The following is an 18,064-nucleotide window of genomic DNA, read 5'->3' on the forward strand; positions in this document are numbered from 1 at the left end:
TAAAAATTGAAAATGATTGTACCACTTCAATTTTTAAAAATAGTGAAACCCAGATTATGAATCTTCAACCTTCTCTCTTGTTACCTTTTGAAAAATGGCTTCATCCATACCATCTACTATGTTCAATTTAGCATAATGTTCAAATTTAAAATATCTGAGCCTGTTGTTCAATCTACTTATTCTGATGTTGACGATTCCTTCTCAATAATCTAAAAGAAACATAAAAGTTTATTTTTTGAAATTTTACAAATTTTTATAATTTTAAAAAGAATCTTAATATTTTTTAAAAAAATTAATTAATTATTGATGTGGCATATACATAGACTGTTCGGGGTTAAGCTTTCCATCTAGTTTGAGTTGTTTTGACGATTGATATAAGTTTAAAGACTAAAAGAGATGATAAATTAATGGAGGGCTTTTTTTTTTTTTTTGTAAAATTGGATTGAAAGATTGAAAATTAAATGTATAATTGAGAAAAGGAAATGTGAAATTGAAAAAGGTTTGATGATGGAGGAAATAAGAGTGATTAATGAGACATGAAGGAGCAGGCAATTGCAAAGACAGAGGAAGAAGAATAGATAAAGGTTAGCCGTGCATTATTCTGAGAATAATTTTATGGTAACAAAATAACCAAAACCGTACATCCTTTTTTCTTTTGCCTTTGGCCCCATTGCCTTGAAAAAACCTTTTCTAACTTCATAATGTGTCAAGCAATTATAAGAAGCTAGCTACCTCCACTTCTCCTCCAAGCAATGCTCCTCTCATTTTTTACCTCCAAAAACAGCAATCCACCATGGAAGTGCCGCTTGATGTAGAGTCCAAGACTCCTTTCCCTTCATCTTCATCGTCATCCCCACCGGGATTTAAGTCCCGCAAAGTGAAAATTGGTAGTGAAAGCAAGGGAAAGGACGGGAAACATCCAACATACAGGGGAGTGAGAATGCGTCAATGGGGGAAATGGGTGTCTGAGATTCGCGAACCCAGGAAGAAGTCAAGGATTTGGCTAGGCACATTTCCTACGGCTGAAATGGCAGCCAGAGCACACGATGTAGCAGCTCTTACGATTAAAGGCAACTCTGCTTATCTTAATTTCCCTGAGTTAACCCACCAGCTTCCTCGTCCGGTTAGTGCATCCCCCAAGGATATCCAAGCTGCTGCGGCTAAAGCTGCCACCCTAACCTACACCAAAAGCCATGATGTTGAAGATGATCCAATGCTTCCTCGGTCTCCAACAACGACAGCAACATCTCAAGAAGAGTCACATTTAATCAATGATGATGAAGCATTCATTGACCTTCCAGATCTCTTGCTGGACATGAATCTTCAAATTGATGAGTTTTGGAGCTCAGTATCATGGAAGCTAGATGATGCTGTTGAAACTGGGTTTGGAGGTGAGGAGCCCCGTGCCAGCAACTTCATTTTTCTTCAATAAAAAAAATGTAAATTTCCAGGTTCGAATTTCAAATTCTTGCTTACCCAAAATTCCAAACCTGGATTTCACTGTGATCACCCTCTTGTCTGGTTTCATTGTTCATATCAAATATTGGACATTGTAAATATGGAGTCCATAGGTACATGTAAGGTCGGAGTTCTTACACAATTGTACTTTCCCTTTATTGTTTTGTCGACCACCATGGTTGAGAGGGGAAATCTCCTCGGCTTTGATGCCATATGAGGACATACATCCACCTTGCTAAATTTAGTAACAATTATGACACGGCATCACAGAATCCCATCATTTGCTGATGAATCCTTTTTCTTCATAAAATAATTTATCCGGAGGTAACACCTGTTTTGCAATTTTATTGTTTCATTTTCTAACAAGTGTGCCTGCATTTTGAGTGTCCTGCAGTCAACATTAGCTTTAGTCCCCACCACCTTAATATTAGAGTTAAGGGTTTCTTTTATTTCTTTTATTTGATTGGCAGACATAAACAACAACGACCCATTAATTAAATTAGCTGTTCCACCATGGTTAAGTGGCACCTTGGCTTTATCTTCACCATCTTTTTCCTAGACTCAGAGTCATTGGTCACTTCTCCATCAATATCTGCCCCTATACCCTTACTTCTTGTCTATAACTAAGAAATGTCCAAGTAAATCACCTTCTTTTCCCTACCTTGTCCATGCATTTAATTTTAAAAATGAGTTAATTTTTTATTCGTGCAACAACAACGGTATTAAGGTTCAAACCACTAACATGATACCTTAGTTAAGAAGAAAATGATCACATCCATTTTTTTTATATATTTAAATAATCTAAATGTTATTTATGGCTTCATCTAAAATATTATGCATGGACCACTACCATTCATTTGATTGTAGAGTCTTGACAATAACCATGAGTGTCACTTGCAATGGAGCTTCAAATATATAATCATAGCTAAATTTGTAATTTGAGAAAAAATTTGCAGTTTCAATGCATGAATATGAGTAAATTAGATGTTAAAGAAATATGCCATTAAATTTAACAACTCGGGTTCTTTTTTTTTCATTTTTAAAGGCATGTTCATGGTCTAATCCATATATAAATAATGGAAGGTATAGTCATTGAAAGAAAAAAAACTGCAGAAAGTATAGCATACAGATGGTCTAAATTAAGCCAAACAAGTAGCCAATTTTAAATAATTAAATCAAAATTTTATTATTTTTAAGAGGTTAAAGTATAATTTTAACTTTACTAATTTAAGATTTTAAAAATTTTAAAAAACTAAAATAAAAATATTTTCATTTTAGACCGGTCCCTAAATTTGCCCTAAACAAGCATTGTGTAGAAATACCTAGATTTGTATAGGTGTTGTTGAGGCTAAAAATACTCAAGAGAAAGGGACTAGCTGGAGTGTGACAGGAAGTATCCTATGTTCTAACAGACAAATAAAGATTAATTTACAAACTGGGAAAAATCAATGCCCTAATATGGGATAAAGATACTTCTTTCTTGTAAATATATACGAAGGTCATGCAAGGATTTTCGCTAATAATTCAATTTTGATCTCTATGAGAAATAAAAAGTTTGTAATTTTATTTCTTTAACAAATTTTAAAATTTTACATTTACGCATGATAAAATTTAATTTTAATTTTTCAAAATTTATAATCCTAATCCAACCAATTTTTATAGCCTAAGATTTATGAGAGATGCTAATTCTTTAAAAGCTTAAGTATATAAATTTAACAATTTTTTAATATGGTCCATCCTGATATTTAAATTAGGCAAATGTTAATACAAAAAACCAAAAACCTAATGGTGCAATAATTTTTAAGAATGTTAATTAATTTAAATGAATTTTTTAGAAAATTCAAAACAATTCTTAAAAATCTAGAATATTAAAATAAATTTAAAAAATAAAATAAAAATAAAAGCTAAAATTTTAAAAAATTATAAAAATAAAAAGGTATATATTAATTCTAAAAATATATAAATGTTTAACTTTTAAAATTTAAAAAATTAAAAATCATTAAAATTCCTGGAAATTAAAAGAATTATTTTTAATTAAAATATTTAAAATTAAAATAATTTACTGAAGTTCACAGGTATTGACTGATTGATGATTGAAATTTATCAGTAGTCAATCCCAATCAATTTTGGTCAATTTCAGTCAAACCCGGTCAAAGTTTGTTTTCTGAATTTTTAAATTTGAGTATTTTTCTTTTTAGAAATTATATATCGTTTTCTTCTTGAAATTTTGATTTTTTTAAAAAATTTAACTGATTTTTATTTTTATAATATTTTAGAATGTCTATGTATCTTTTTGAATTTTTATTTTATTTATTTTTTACAATTTTAATCTATTTTTTTAGTTTTTATATACTTTTAATTTTGTAATATATTTCTTGAATTTCTAAAAAATTTATATTTTGTGGTTTCTTTAGATTTATATATATTCAATTTTCAAGATTTTAAAATAAATAATATAAAACATTTTTTTGTATAATTTAAATGTATATTGATGAGATAGTAACCAATCAACTGACGTCAGTGTCACATGTCACTACACCATTGATTGTTGAAAAATGTCATATCGTAACAATTAACGTGTTGGCCTTACATTTGTTGGACAAAAACAAAATACATATACAACATTATAAAAATGTGTAGCAACATTTTGTGTCCGTACAAGGCAGACAGAATGGCCCCCGTAAATATGGGAAAGGAAGGGGCAAAATTGTCAATTGAGAACCATCTTTTTGTCTTCTGCTCATTTTAACCTTTTGAAAAAGAAACTTTTGACTCGAATTTTAAATTACTCTTAACCTTTAAAAAATTCCCAAAGTACATTTAAAGTATGTGTTTCAAATTTTAACACATCTATACTGCTACATGATCATCTTAGATGGTCAAGTATTTTAAACATGTTTGATGTCAATTCTGAACAAAATTTAATATCCAAGGTAACTTAATTAAAATATTCTAAAATATAAAAACTTATTTAATAATCCAGACTGGGGACATCTGAAGTAATTAACCAAAATAAATTTTTGCAAAAATTTCCCTTATTATTTAACCATTTGTAATTTTGTCTAGACTTTTATATTAATATAGAATTTATGCAAGGTTTAATTCTAAATTAATTAAGAATGAAGGAGTCGTGATCCAATTAAGAATTCCTAAAGATGTGGTTGATGGCTTGTCCATGGGAAAGAAGTCTCATGCTGCCACCCCTTGCCCTAATTAGGTGGTCCTTAAGGGCGACCCATGTCTTGCACAATTTTTCCTGGTTGCATCTCATGATTCAAATAAAAAACCCAAGCATGAATAGTTAAATTACACAACCCTATTTTAAATTCATTAAAATCATGACGACTTTATCCTATTAGAATTTATTTATAAATTTATTTAATTATTTGAATAAAATTTAATTATGATAATTACATAATTTAATTTTTCACTTTAGACTTAATTAATTGATTTATTCAATCAATTAAATAATAATCCAAAAAATATTACATTAACTACCTCTTCGAGGAAATACATTTACTGTAATCCATGAAATCTATTTCTCATTTTTCGTTGCGTCCATTCATTTAAAGTTATGTTGAACTAGCGAAGGGACCAGTTGAAGATATAGGATTAGGTCTAGAATAATTTGTAATTAAGTTTTGAATCTTTATTTATTAACTACAAAGTTTAGTCATGGAGTTAATCTAGTAAAAGTACCATGATTGAACTCTCCATATATAACATTATGGAAGTTACTTATTTCAAACTTTAGTCAAATAAACTTGTCATATGTGTGTTACCCTTATAGGGTATCCAAGATCCCTTAAGGTTAAATTTGTCCACCTAGTTGGATCCCTTTTATCTCATAATCACCAATGTATCTTTCGTAATGAAAATGACCATTACTTTACTTTTAATGATAAAATCATTTGTCTCAGAAAAATTACTCATTACCATGTTTTATTTTTCATAATCCACACGATGACAATAAGAAAACATCATTTACTCTTTTTTTTATGGAGCTAGGATTCCAATCTTGTGAGTGAAGTCATATCATGCAAAAGTCAAATACGCAACATACCAACTTTTGGTCCACTACCTTGAGAGCATAGGTTTTCAATATATCAAAAGTACACAAGTCACTTGTGTCACGAGGCTAGAACTTTAGTCTCGCAATCAGTGCGACCTTAGACAATTTCTTTACTTTAAATCAGCCTAAGTCAGCCTAACTATCACAAAATAATAATTTACAAGGGAAATTCTCCAAGGCACGGAAAATAAAGCGGAAGCAACGAGAGAACAAAAAAAGCCACAATAAAGCAATGCTCATAAGGTGTTTGAGTAAATGCTCTCAAAGTATTCTATTACTCAAGAATGAAGTACAATGGCATGATTAGAAATGGAGGGAAGACCTCTATTTATAGTTGAGCTCCCCAGATCCAACTGTACAGATTAAATCATATCAATGGTTGAGATTACTGTCTATCTACAATATGAGAGTCCTAAGAAATTTAAATTCTATACAATCTTATCCCTTAGGATTTACAATGATTACCCTGGTAATTCTACTTTTACTGGAGTGTTTCATTGGGCCACCAAAGATTTAAGTAGATGAGCTTCTCCATGGGTTCCACGAATCAGACTATTTCAAGTGGATTAAATGAGTCAATTTGATCAGTTGACCTTCATGGGATAATTTATGTGCATTCGTCATGGGCTTTGATTCGTGGCTCGGGACACTCGCGTATACTTATTTACTTATTTAGGATTTTAGTAACCCACTCTATAAATGTCACAAATGAATTAATCCATAAACAAGTCTAGGACTATTTTAACTTGGGTCATGTTTAATATATTTTTAGTCCAAACAATCACATCTATATCTATATATAGCCAAGACAATCTATCTCCACAATTGGACTTATAGAAGACATAATAGTCCTAACTAGATTCATTTACTTAATTTAACTCCACCATTAATTACGGACTATTTAGATCACCTAGTAATAAAGTTATCTTTTTGCATTATAAACCGACCATGCAATACAATTTAGTATTAGTTAAACCTCATATAATTAGGAACCAACATTTGTTTATTCATTGTACTTTATGTGCAAAAACTATTGAGAACAATCATACAAAGAATCTCAAATTAATCAATTTTAAATTTACACTAATAACCCAAATCCTAACAAGTGTTTGAGCAATCAAAGTAAACTATAAGTGGACGGAAGGTTTTAGTAAAATATCATTTAGCCTTGAGGCGTTGTATTGATGAGGTTGTAGGAAAAGTGATGTTGTAATTAATCTACTGTATATATATCAAATATAAATTTAGTTAGTGTTGTTAGGCAATGATCAACATCCTTTTGTAATAATTGTGGTGATAAGAGAACTAAATTTGTGCCAGGTTGTTTCGCTTTTACAACTTAGTTGCAATTGTTGTGGTCTCATTAGGACAAGGCTTTGCCAAATAGTGAAAAAGGAACATGACTTGATCAAAGGCTTGAGACACAAGCGGGTCGATTAATTGATTAATAATGTTGCTTATGTGCTTTGGAAATTTCTCAAAAGATATTATTCCAGGAATAATGTGAAATATTTTCTATGTATATTTCCAAAAGGTTTTTTTTTTTAACTCAAATTTTCCTTCGAGGAATGAATGAGTTAAAAGGTTGATTTAGTTCCCAAAAGTTGTGCTTTTTATTACTTTAATATTTGAAGTTATTTCACTTTAATATTGAAGTTTTTTTTAATTTGAAGTTGTGCCACACAAAATATTTTTATGTAGAATAAAATTTTAAATAAAATGGGAAATTTTAAAACAAAAACAAAATCCCAATTAGAAAAACAGAATCTTTTTACAAATTATAAAAAATTAGAAATTATAACAATGTACTTTTCTTTTAAAGATACATAAAAAGTCAAAACTAAAAATTTTAAGAAAATTTTAATATTTTTAATTATTTTAAATTCCATGAAACATGACATATTGCTAAATTAAAAGAATTCTTATAGTTTTAGGGTTAAAATTATTTAAAAATAATGTAATTTTATAAATACATAAAATTAAAAAAATTAAATTCACAAAAGTACTAGTTTGGACTTTAAGAAGTCTATATTCGATGTTTGTAGTTGTCTCTCCTAACGATGTTATTTCCAAGGTTTAAATATGTAATCTCTCTTAAAACTATAATATGTCTTACTATTATACCAAACATTATTGTTAGTTTTAATTCATTTTAACATTTGCTTCATAAAATAGTCATTCTTTTTATCAAACTTCATAAAAGTATTCATTATTCTATATATTTTTTGGAGTAGTGGATGGAGGTCACAAGGTTTGAACTAACATCAAATACATGTCTGACAAGAGTTTTAACTATTACTCCATACAAGTCAATACAGTATTCTTAATTTATGGATAATGTGACCAACAAATTTCTATGTTATTTGACTCATATATTCTCGGCTTAAACAACAAAATGGTACCTGAACTATACTAGTTTTTCCAAATTGGTATTTTTTTGTCAGAACTGACACCTAAACTATTCAACCGTTACCCATTTTACTCCAATTGTTAGCTCCATTAGAAAAAAAAAAGAATTTTCGCCAATCACAACTTACCACATAAACTTCTATTTATTTTACCCCATCTGTCAATATAATAGTGTTGATTTTACCATATTTTCTTATATTTTCTTCTCATCAAACAATTTTTACCAAATTTTATTACATTTTCTCATAACCAAACACACACACGACACAAAAATCGATTGCTTCCTTGTACAAAGCTTCCACCATTTTATCATCTTCAAGCTTCAACTACTTTTACCCAAGCTTCCAGTCTTCTTCTTTCTTCACTCGATTCTTTCCTTATATAATGATGTGGAAAACCCAAAAAGATCTTTAATCAAAGAGAATGCATAAAAAAAAGTCAAATCTTCACTTTCATACAATGATAAAGAGATTCCTAAATCACAAAAAAAAAGTAAAGTACTTTTTAAAGAATGAAAAAGTAATTGAGATCAGTTTGCAGATTTGTTCAACTGAAATTTTTCAGCTCATCTTCTTTTACTCTTTCTTTTATTTGCTTGAGCACTAAAAGCATTGTTGTTTCTTTTGAATTGATTGTTTGTTGTTTTAAATTAATTATTTGCTTATTTGAATCGATTATTTTGTTGATTGACTCGATTCTTTATGTTGTTTGAATCAATTCTTTATTGTAAAAATCGATTTATTACTGCTTAAATCGATTCTTTGTTGTTTAACTCAATCCAAACTCTAACACCATTTTAGTATCTGACCCTTTAATTCTATTAACTTTCAGTAACAAAAAGAACTTATAAAATGGAAACACCCTGATTTGCCACAAATCGATATTTAACATTGAGAACTTTCAGTAACAATGTTTGACATTGAGAAGTTTGATGGTGTCACAAATTTCAATCTGTGGCAAGTTCGGATGATGGCAATTCTAGTTCAAACAAGCCTGAAAAAAGTCGTTACCGCGAAAAACCTTTAGAATCTAGATCAGACAAAATGGGAAGAGTTTGATGAAAAGGCTCTGTTTGCAATCCAGTTGTGCCTCGAATAGGGTATTGTAGGAGGTATTGATGGAGAAAACATCATTTGCCTTTTGGAAAAGGTTAAAAACTCTTTATGCGACTAAGTCTCTAGCTAACCATTTAGTGGTAAAACAACGTCTATTTATGTTTTGCATGAATGAATATAAGCTTCTTAGAGACCTCATTAGTCAATTTATTACTCTATTGAATGATTTAAAAAAATTTTGAGGTTAAGATTGAAGATGAAGATTAGGCTATGCTATTGTTATGCTCTTTACCCTTTTCATACAAGTCTTTTAGGGAGACCCTGATTTATGACAGAGACAAATCCTCATTCGAGGATGTAAAGGGTCATTTGTTGAGTAAAGACAAACTTAACTATAAGTTTGGTTCGGATAGCAAGGCATATAGGCAAGCTTCCATTTTGGTAGCATCAAAGATGGGAGACAAAAGGTGTCACTATTGTAAGAAGTTAGGTCACGTCAAAGCAAATTGTTATAAACTGCGAAATAAAAGGGTTGTTAAGAGTAACGAGGAAGATGTAGTTGGTGTTAATTTGACCAACAAAAGCTGTGATGATTTCTTGTTAATGCCAACGAGCGATAGCTTTGAGCTTACATCTGAGTGGATCCTAGATTCAGGGTGTTCTTTCCATATGTGCTCCAACAGAGAATGGTTCTCCACATACAATTTGGTTGAATGTGGAGTTGTGCGCATGAGAAATGGTTCATCCAATAAGGTAATCAGTATTGGTACTGTTAAAATTAGAATGCACGATGGGACGATTAGGACACTCTCAGATGTCAAATATGTACCTGATTTACAAAAGAACCTCATCTCCTTAAGTATTTTAGACTCGAAAGGTTTCAGAATCAACATCGAGTCAAGCGACATTAAGGTGTCTCGTAGGGCTCTCATTTTGTTAAAAGATAAAAAGACCGACAATTTTTATATTCTGGAAGGTTCTGCAGTAATCGGTGTAACCGGATGTCCCTCATTCGTTACGGAGTCGAAGTTAACTCATTTGGAGCGGAGATAACTTGGTTATAGGAGGGAAAAATGTATGACCATTTCGTTGAAGAAAGGTTTTCTTTTGGATACAAGTTTTGAAAAGTTAGGGAACTATATTCGTGAAAATCAAACCCGAGTTAGTTTTGATTTGGCAGTGTACAAGTCAAAGGCTAGAAGTCTTCTAGCTTCTAAGCACATATTTGACTCAGTTAATTCCCTACATAGTTCAAGATAGGCCCGTGGTGGACTTTGACAAAGATGGCGTTGTGGAAATACGAGTCAATGTGGAGATTTGTTGAGTATGCCTCATATTTCAATCAAATTTGAGAGATATTCTCCCAATTAAACTCTGTTTATTTATTTCAGTGTAACTCTGATTAATCTAGATTATTTCATTATTTAACCTACGAATTTAGTCTATAAATAGGCTCTTTTACAACCTTAGAAAATACACCCATTAAAATATTTGAACTCATAACACATTTGGAGAATTTCGTGTTTACGTTTTGAGGGTTCTTTATTTTCGGGGTTTAGTTTTTATTTCCATCTTTTATACTCTTCTTTCGTTTGCCATTATAGTAAAATTATCTTTACTCGTGGTTTTGTATCCTCTTTGGAAGGGTTTTTCACATTAAATTTGTATATTCAATTTCTTAATTTCTTCCGCTATTTTTTTTACTTGTTCGTTACTTAAACGAGTCAATCCCAACAAATATTTTATTAATTTTTGAATAATAAAACAGCTTTTGAGCTGGCTGGGTCTAAAACGGGCCTGAACTTAAAAAAATTGAAACTAAGCCTTAGCCCGGCCCAACCTATTAAATTTAACCAAAATTGTATTTGGATGTAGTTGTTGAGGATTGGGTTTTGGTCCGGCCTGTCCAAAACTGAAACATGGGTCAGCTTTACCAAGTGAATCCAACTCTTTTTGTTTTCCTTTTCAGAATGAATCAGAGAAAAAAAACAAACTTAAAATTCCACAAGGGTTGGTACTGCCAGTCTGCCACGTTAGCAAAGTCCAAACAGAACTGGTAGTTGAGAGCGTATATGTTAGGCTTGCCAAGAAGGGTAGATATCTAGGAGCCACTCACTGACCATTCAATTCTCTGCTTCATTAACCGCCAAACTCTCTCCATGTTTTTATACTCATTCACTTCCCTTCTCTTGTTTCTCACTAATCATCTCAGTCTCCCCTTCTCACTCTTTGCCTCTTCTGACTGTTGGCTAATAATGGCTCCAAAGAAGGCTGGAGTGAGCAAAAGGGTTTTTAACAAAGGTTCATGGACAGCTGAGGAAGATAGAAGATTGGCTAAATATATTGAGATTCATGGTGCAAAGAGATGGAAAACAATCGCCATTAAATCAGGTAATTTACTTTCTGTTGAAGAGAAACTCCATTTTTGGAGCATTGGAATTAACGGGTTGGTTTGTTTTGATGTATAGGTTTGAATCGATGCGGCAAGAGTTGCAGGTTGAGATGGTTGAACTACTTGAGACCTAACATTAAGAGAGGCAACATATCAGATGAAGAAGAGGACTTAATTATTAGGCTTCATAAACTGCTGGGAAACAGGTGGTCTTTGATTGCTGGGAGACTTCCAGGGCGAACAGACAATGAAATTAAGAACTACTGGAATTCCCATTTGAGCAAGAAAATGATAAACCATGATGTCAGAACAGAACAAACTTCCTCCTTGGAACAAATTGTGCCTTACAAAGCATGGGAAACTGTCCAGATGGAAGAAGAAGAGGTAGTAAAAGGAAGTGATGAAATTGAAAACTCTGAATTCAGCATTGATGTGGACGAATTCTTTGACTTCTCAACGGAAGGTTGCTTTGGTTTGGATTGGGTGAATAAGTTCCTTGAACTTGATGATCAACAGGATCCATTAGCAATGGTATAATAAGTTTGTAATTAACATGTTTCCTTGAATAAATAAATAAATAAAGAGATGTTCTCAGTCTAAATTTCTAGGCTATGACCAGATGTTCTCAGTCTAAATGTCTAAATTTCTTGGCCTAACTTTTGAAGTGAAGAAAAAAACAACTATTGGTGTGTAGATTTCTTGAATCAATTTTCAGTTGATTTGCTCCAAGAATTTTGAGGCCGAAAGGGTTTTAAAGGGTCAACGTCAAATATAATTGGTCGAGGTACTTAGCTACTGAAATTCACATATTTATGTGGTGTTTGTACTTTATTTGTGTGATGATTGAGTCTAAGATATTTATATTTATACAGTTATTGATAATTTGTGTTTTACGAATTTTAACATGTTGGTATATTCATATCATGTCATATACACTCTGTATCAACAATACACATTCTGGCATAGGCATCTGCCTTACTGTATCCAGCTCCAAGCACTGATATCTGAACATGGGTGATGGGACCAGCTCCTTAGGCAATAAAAGCCTTCAAATAGTGTCAGCTGATGCTTGCTGCTTAGTCACTAGTTTTGGTCCTTTGGAGCTATCCATCTTTGTAGTTTTGGCCCTTTGGAGCTATCCATCTTTGTTGCAAAATGTTCCCATTTATCAAAGCTAGCTAGGACTGAGGAATTTGGATTTGGTTCAGCCTGTTATACCATATAGAATGGAGTATCATGTGGAACAGATCATATCTCATTGGATTTGGATTCCATAGAAAATGCTTCTGCACCATCTTCACATTCATTAACATTTGCAGGTACCTTTTCAACGGAATAGCCAAGAGAATTTCCTTTAGCTTCGGAATATCAATTTCAGCCACCGTCACAGAAAATGCTTTCCACTCTAGGACTTCACTTAAAGGTAGGACAAAGTTGTCTGCAATAATCACTGGCACGCACTCGTAATATATAGCCTCCACAATCCGAGGGCTGTTCACTTCATATCCCATAGGGCATATACAATATTTACTCGATTTCATATGCCGAACATAACTCATGTTTTTAGAAACTCGACGCGATAAAGGACCATAGATTCTCATGTCTGCATCTTTGTTTAGCCAATGCTTGAGAAGTTTGGGACGGACCCTTCCATGCATTTTTCCAGCAAAGAAAGCAAGGATCGGGCGCTGCGAAACTCGGATCCCACCACCGATATTTCTAAGAGGTTTATTGGCAATTCTTATGGCAGTTTCTGGTAAAGAAACATCCTTTCCAGCAACGAAATTCTCTTTCAGGTCAGCATTGCATAGAGCTTTTATGGCGTTATCTTTTAGTTCCACATGCTCCGTGGTTATGAAAGGACCCTGCTAATGGTTAAGATGCAGGTTAGAGGAGATTTTGAAGTTCCACATGCATATACATATATAAAAATGGTCTGTTTGTTGAGGTCCAGTAAAGGTGGTCACTGTCTGCAAAACAAAGAACGGAGCACCACAGCTGGGGCTCGGTTCTTTGTTTGGCAGGCGCTCCGACTGCCCAAACAATGACCATGTTCAGTAGATGATTGAAGAATAAAGCAGACAACTGTACCCAATCATGGCAAGCAACAAGAAAATGATCAGATCCATGTGTACGGTTCCAAAAGGGATACTTTGAGGCTATCACGTTCACATAGTCCCTTAGGAACTTTGAAAGTGGTCTGAGATTATGCGAGTTCCGGACATAAAGTGCCAACTCCAGCTGGCGTGAACTATATGGCAGATAAAATAAATGAGCCTTTTCTGGTTCTTTTGTAACAAATTCCCTGTTTGCCTCCATTAACTTCATAAACCATCCTTCAGAAGCATAAATACCATTCAAACGAGGTTGATGAAAAATGGGCTTCTTTCCATCACGGTAAATGTAGACTTTAAGTATCATCTCCATCAACTCGTAGCTCCTAATAGTTTAAGACAAGAAATTTGAATTTCTATACATTATTACCATAAGAACACAGTTGCTGTTATGAAATGTACCGTACCTTTTGAAAATCGAAATATTTTGAAATACAGGAGCGTACAGATAAGAATCATTGCCTACGTTCTTGACTAATGGTGCATGCTCGATTTCCCTTTTAGCATAAAGAAGAGCCTCATGTGATGATAATGACTGAAGGTATCTCTGAATCAGAAGTCATGACACTATAGTTTAGATTATCAATACCATCTGTTGATCATACTTTTATAAAACAGCTCTAAGATCTTCACCTGTAAGTGACGGGGCACCGATCTACGAGGGGGAGGATGTACAACCTTTAGTACATCAATCGTTTTCCTCCTGTTTTGCCTCATACGAAGAACTCTAGCGCTTTCTTTAGCTTCGATAGATGAATTCAGTGAAACAAAGGGAGCACTTGTAACAAGCTGAGACTTATCCAACCTTGCCTCTGTCAAGTTCTTGCTCAAATGCATGGTACCATTCGGAGATTCGAACCGGCTGTTATGGTGATAAGCAAGCAAAAAGGTTGGGAGTATTATCCCAGCTATTGACATAACTGCACCGGCAAGAAACAACTTTCTCCAGTCGATTTTGCGCCATGCGAAACGCCGGATTAGTTCTTTAAACAGAGCTAGGGAAACATGCTCCAATTGTTTCCTCAGTTCATCGTATATGATGATTTCTTCAAACTTGCCTTGACCTTAACAAAAACAGATCCCTCAAGATTGGTAATTTCAGCCATTTGGTTCCATGAGAAACATAAACATGTGAATATTACAGCATACCTGAGTTTTGGATCGAAGCTGGACTTTGTTCCTGTCCCGTCGGATGCCTTTGCTTTTCCGGCATCATCTAGGCTATCGTGTTAATGATACAGTCACTAACAAGAGGCAGGTAAAAGATAATATGAAGTATCAACGGTTCTAAGAAAAGCTTTTGAGAGGTAAATACAGTAGAAATGAATTTGTTGTTATAAACTGCATACGGAAGTCCTACTTTTTACGCGGGGTTATAAATAAAAATTTAACTGGAAGTTTATTTGTTAAGCAACCTGAAATCTTAAAACAGGGGAAGAAAGATATACGTAGAAGAAAGACAGGGAAAGAAGAAGGAGAGATTGAGAGATTATGTACCTGAAAGAAGAGATATAAAGATTCTGGGAATTGAAGGGATGTGAACAAAGAGAGAAAATATGGGAAAAAGTGTTTGTAAGAGAAAGAAATGAGTGAAAAAGACAGAGATTTTAATGCAGGGGAACAGCGAGAGAGACGGTAACTGTCTTGGTAGTTTGCTTATGCTATATATAGATATGGCTGACTTTCGTTTTAACTGTATGTTCTTTTTATTGTTGATCTTGTTTGGATTCCGATTATCTCTATTAACTTCAAAACTTAGAGAAATTAATTTTGTTGGAGAAATTATTAAAATATAGAATTAAATTAAAAACTCACAGCATCGCCAAAATTTTATTTTAACTTTCATATAAAATTTACTATTTTTCAAAAAAAAATCCACTCAACCTGTTATATCTTTACAAACTTTTTAACCCAGATGTCACAAATTAAATGCTAATTCTGTTGGAGAAATGGTTAAAATACTCTTTTATGCACAAAATAAATAATATTTACTATTTTTAATCAGATGTATTTATCTATTTAAAATTTTATTTTAATCTCATATATATTACATATATGTTTTTATTATTAACTTCAAACCATACATTTCATTATTTAAAAATGTTATTTTGATTATCTATACGATTTATTGAATGAAATAAATACATGTATCAAATATTATTTATATCGAAAATCTTTATTTTTATTGGATAGGACATTAGAGCTATAAGTAGAAATGATAAAACTCAAGGGTTTCATGTTGATACATTTTAAATAAAGATTTTCTATTGAAAAAGAGCACAAGGTGGAGCAAGACAATGGTGGTAAATGCTTTTTCACTCCGCTTTTGTCTATTATTTTACCTTTTATCATATTGTAGGTAAAAACTATGTCTTTAGAATGTGAGGATGTGTTTAAAATAAAATATAATTCCCACTACAATGGTTAATTTGGTTGTTATAAAAAGGTAAGATAACTCTTTTAGCCCTCTTTATTTACAATTTTGTGTCAATTTGGTCCTTACTCTTTAAAAGTACATAAAAATTTATTTTGTTTTTCAATAAAAATATAAAAATTGTGAAAATTTATAAACTCTTTAAATTAAAAAATAAAAATATCCAAAAATTAAAAAATATAATATGTTATTTACTTAGACTTATCTACGACAGGCCGTGGCCAAAGTCCAAAAAGAATTTCAAACTTGGACTCGTTTTCAGCCATATCCACCCAAAAAGTCCATTTCACTATTCAAAATTTAATAGAATATTTAAAATATATTTTAATTATTTAAATTGAATCTAACTCGGCTCAGGACATAAACCTTCTCCAAGCCCAACCCAAATCGGATCAAGGCTGCCCAATCATGGACATGCCTATTAATTTACTCTATGAATGGTAATAATGTCTCTCTAAACTTTTAACTATTAATTCAATCCATATTAAATAAAATTAAACTAATTTTTTTTTTAATTTCAATCAAACTAATTATATATCAAAAATATATTTATGTAAATTTAATTATAAAGTATATAAAATATTAGTATAAAATAATTATTAAATAATGATAAAAACTATGAATATGTTCAAACTAAATTTAATACAATTTTTTTGTTCAAAATATATTATATTAAAAGAATTTTAAATAAAAAAATCTTATTTTGGTAAAATACAAATGCAATAAATTAAATCTTGAAATTTTCATATAGTGTTTTTTAACAAAAGTTTATATAATATATTTAAATTTAATTAAATAGATAATTTGTATTATTATTTAATTCAAATTTTTATATATGACAATAATTAAAAATTAATTATTTATAATTCATGAAGTAAATTTTAAATAATCTAAATGGATTCAGAGTTTGTATCATCATTGTAAAATTATTTTATACTAATATTTTATATACTTAATAATTAAGTTTACATAAAAATATTTTTGATATATAATTAATTTGATTAAAAAATAAATTAAAAAAATATTTAAGTTTGATTTAATATGGATTGAACAAATAGTTCAAATTTTGGAGAAACCTTATTACCATTCATGGAGTAAATTAATAAATTCGTCGATGGGCCTAACAGCCCACCCAACTCGACCAGACTTAGGTTGAGTTTGGATAAGGTTTGTTATGTTTCGGGCCAAACTGACTCGATTTCAATTTAAATAACAAAAAATTTTAATTTAATTGTAAACCATATAACAATATAAGGGTAAACTACATCCAATATCACTAAACTATTAGTAAGTTTACGCTTTGGCCACTCAATTTTTTGTTACAGTTCAATTTTTTTTCAAGAAATGTCTTTGAACGTCATAAATCTGCGAATCAAAATCCAAATAGCTTTCTTCTCAAATCTCTTACACTAACTTTAAATCGACTTGGATCTAAGGTATGTTTTTCTACTCATCAATGGATACTGATCCATTGTACCAATCATTGAATTATTGCTTGGAGATAGCTAGCCAAAATTTTTTTTTTTAAAAAGAAACTTATAGCCCAGTGACTTAAATAAAAATTTTCGAATAGTTCAATGATCATTTTGTAACTTTTTGAAGTTTAGTGATCAAAACATAAATTTACTAATAGTTTAGTGACATTAGGTGTAATTTACCCTTTTTATAATATTTATTAATTTTTAAACAGTGAAATAGGTTTCTTGGACGGGCTGGGTCGTGTAAAAAATGGGCTTGAGTTAGAAAAGTTGTTTGGACCCAGGCCCATGACTTGACTTGGCCCAACCCATAGATAAGTCTTTTTTTTTTGAATTTTTTTATATATTTTATTTTTAAGTTTTAATGAGTTTTTATTTTTTACATTTTATTGAGAATACAAAAAATAACTTTTAAAATTTATTAACTATTTTAACTAATAAATAATATATTTTAAAACCGTAAATATGAATTGTATTAAAATTTAATCTTATTTAATTCTTTTAATAATATAAGAATTAATTAATTATTTCATTTAATTTATTTAATATTATTTGATTCTTTCAATAATATAAGAATTAATTAACTCATATAATAGAGAAATTACCTTAATAATATCCTTATAATAAAACACATGCCATGTCCTTTAATCGT

At 31.2% G+C, this 18,064-nt stretch overlaps 3 protein-coding genes across 3 annotated transcripts; 2 read left to right on the forward strand and 1 right to left on the reverse strand.

The window, feature by feature from the left end:
- The first annotated feature begins 558 nt into the window (after window positions 1-558).
- On the forward strand, window positions 559-1,800 carry LOC105792050 (ethylene-responsive transcription factor ERF038). Its single transcript, XM_012620422.2, has one exon. The coding sequence runs from the start codon at window positions 794-796 to the stop codon at window positions 1,430-1,432; it is 639 nt and encodes a 212-aa protein (XP_012475876.1). The 5' UTR covers window positions 559-793; the 3' UTR covers window positions 1,433-1,800.
- Window positions 1,801-11,249: 9,449 nt separating this feature from the next.
- Window positions 11,250-11,923, forward strand: LOC105792052 (transcription factor WER-like). The gene is given in 2 exon segments (NM_001309349.1): window positions 11,250-11,385; window positions 11,463-11,923. Coding segments are annotated over 2 exon segments (597 nt in total).
- A 593-nt stretch (window positions 11,924-12,516) lies between these two features.
- Window positions 12,517-14,814, reverse strand: LOC105792051 (probable glycosyltransferase At5g03795). Its single transcript, XM_012620423.2, has 5 exons — window positions 14,650-14,814; window positions 14,134-14,564; window positions 13,908-14,047; window positions 13,478-13,826; window positions 12,517-13,251 (listed from the first exon to the last, which is right to left on the reverse strand). The coding sequence occupies exons 1-5, from the start codon at window positions 14,714-14,716 to the stop codon at window positions 12,565-12,567; spliced, it is 1,674 nt and encodes a 557-aa protein (XP_012475877.1). The 5' UTR covers window positions 14,717-14,814; the 3' UTR covers window positions 12,517-12,564.
- Between the last annotated feature and the right edge of the window lie 3,250 nt (window positions 14,815-18,064).

Source organism: Gossypium raimondii, chromosome 8 (genome assembly GCF_025698545.1).
Source record: "Gossypium raimondii isolate GPD5lz chromosome 8, ASM2569854v1, whole genome shotgun sequence".
Lineage (NCBI taxonomy): Eukaryota > Viridiplantae > Streptophyta > Magnoliopsida > Malvales > Malvaceae > Gossypium > Gossypium raimondii.

Bases quoted from the DNA above. Each gene is read 5' to 3' on its own strand.
- LOC105792050 (XM_012620422.2), top strand. From the start codon at position 794: ATGGAAGTGCCGCTTGATGTAGAGTCCAAGACTCCTTTCCCTTCATCT.
- LOC105792051 (XM_012620423.2), bottom strand. From the start codon at position 14,716: ATGATGCCGGAAAAGCAAAGGCATCCGACGGGACAGGAACAAAGTCCA. The intron at 14,048-14,133 runs GTGAAGATCTTA...CTTCTGATTCAG, and splicing joins CGGTGCCCCGTCACTTACAG to AGATACCTTCAGTCATTATC. The intron at 13,252-13,477 runs GTACAGTTGTCT...AACCATTAGCAG, and splicing joins TTGTTGCTTGCCATGATTGG to GGTCCTTTCATAACCACGGA.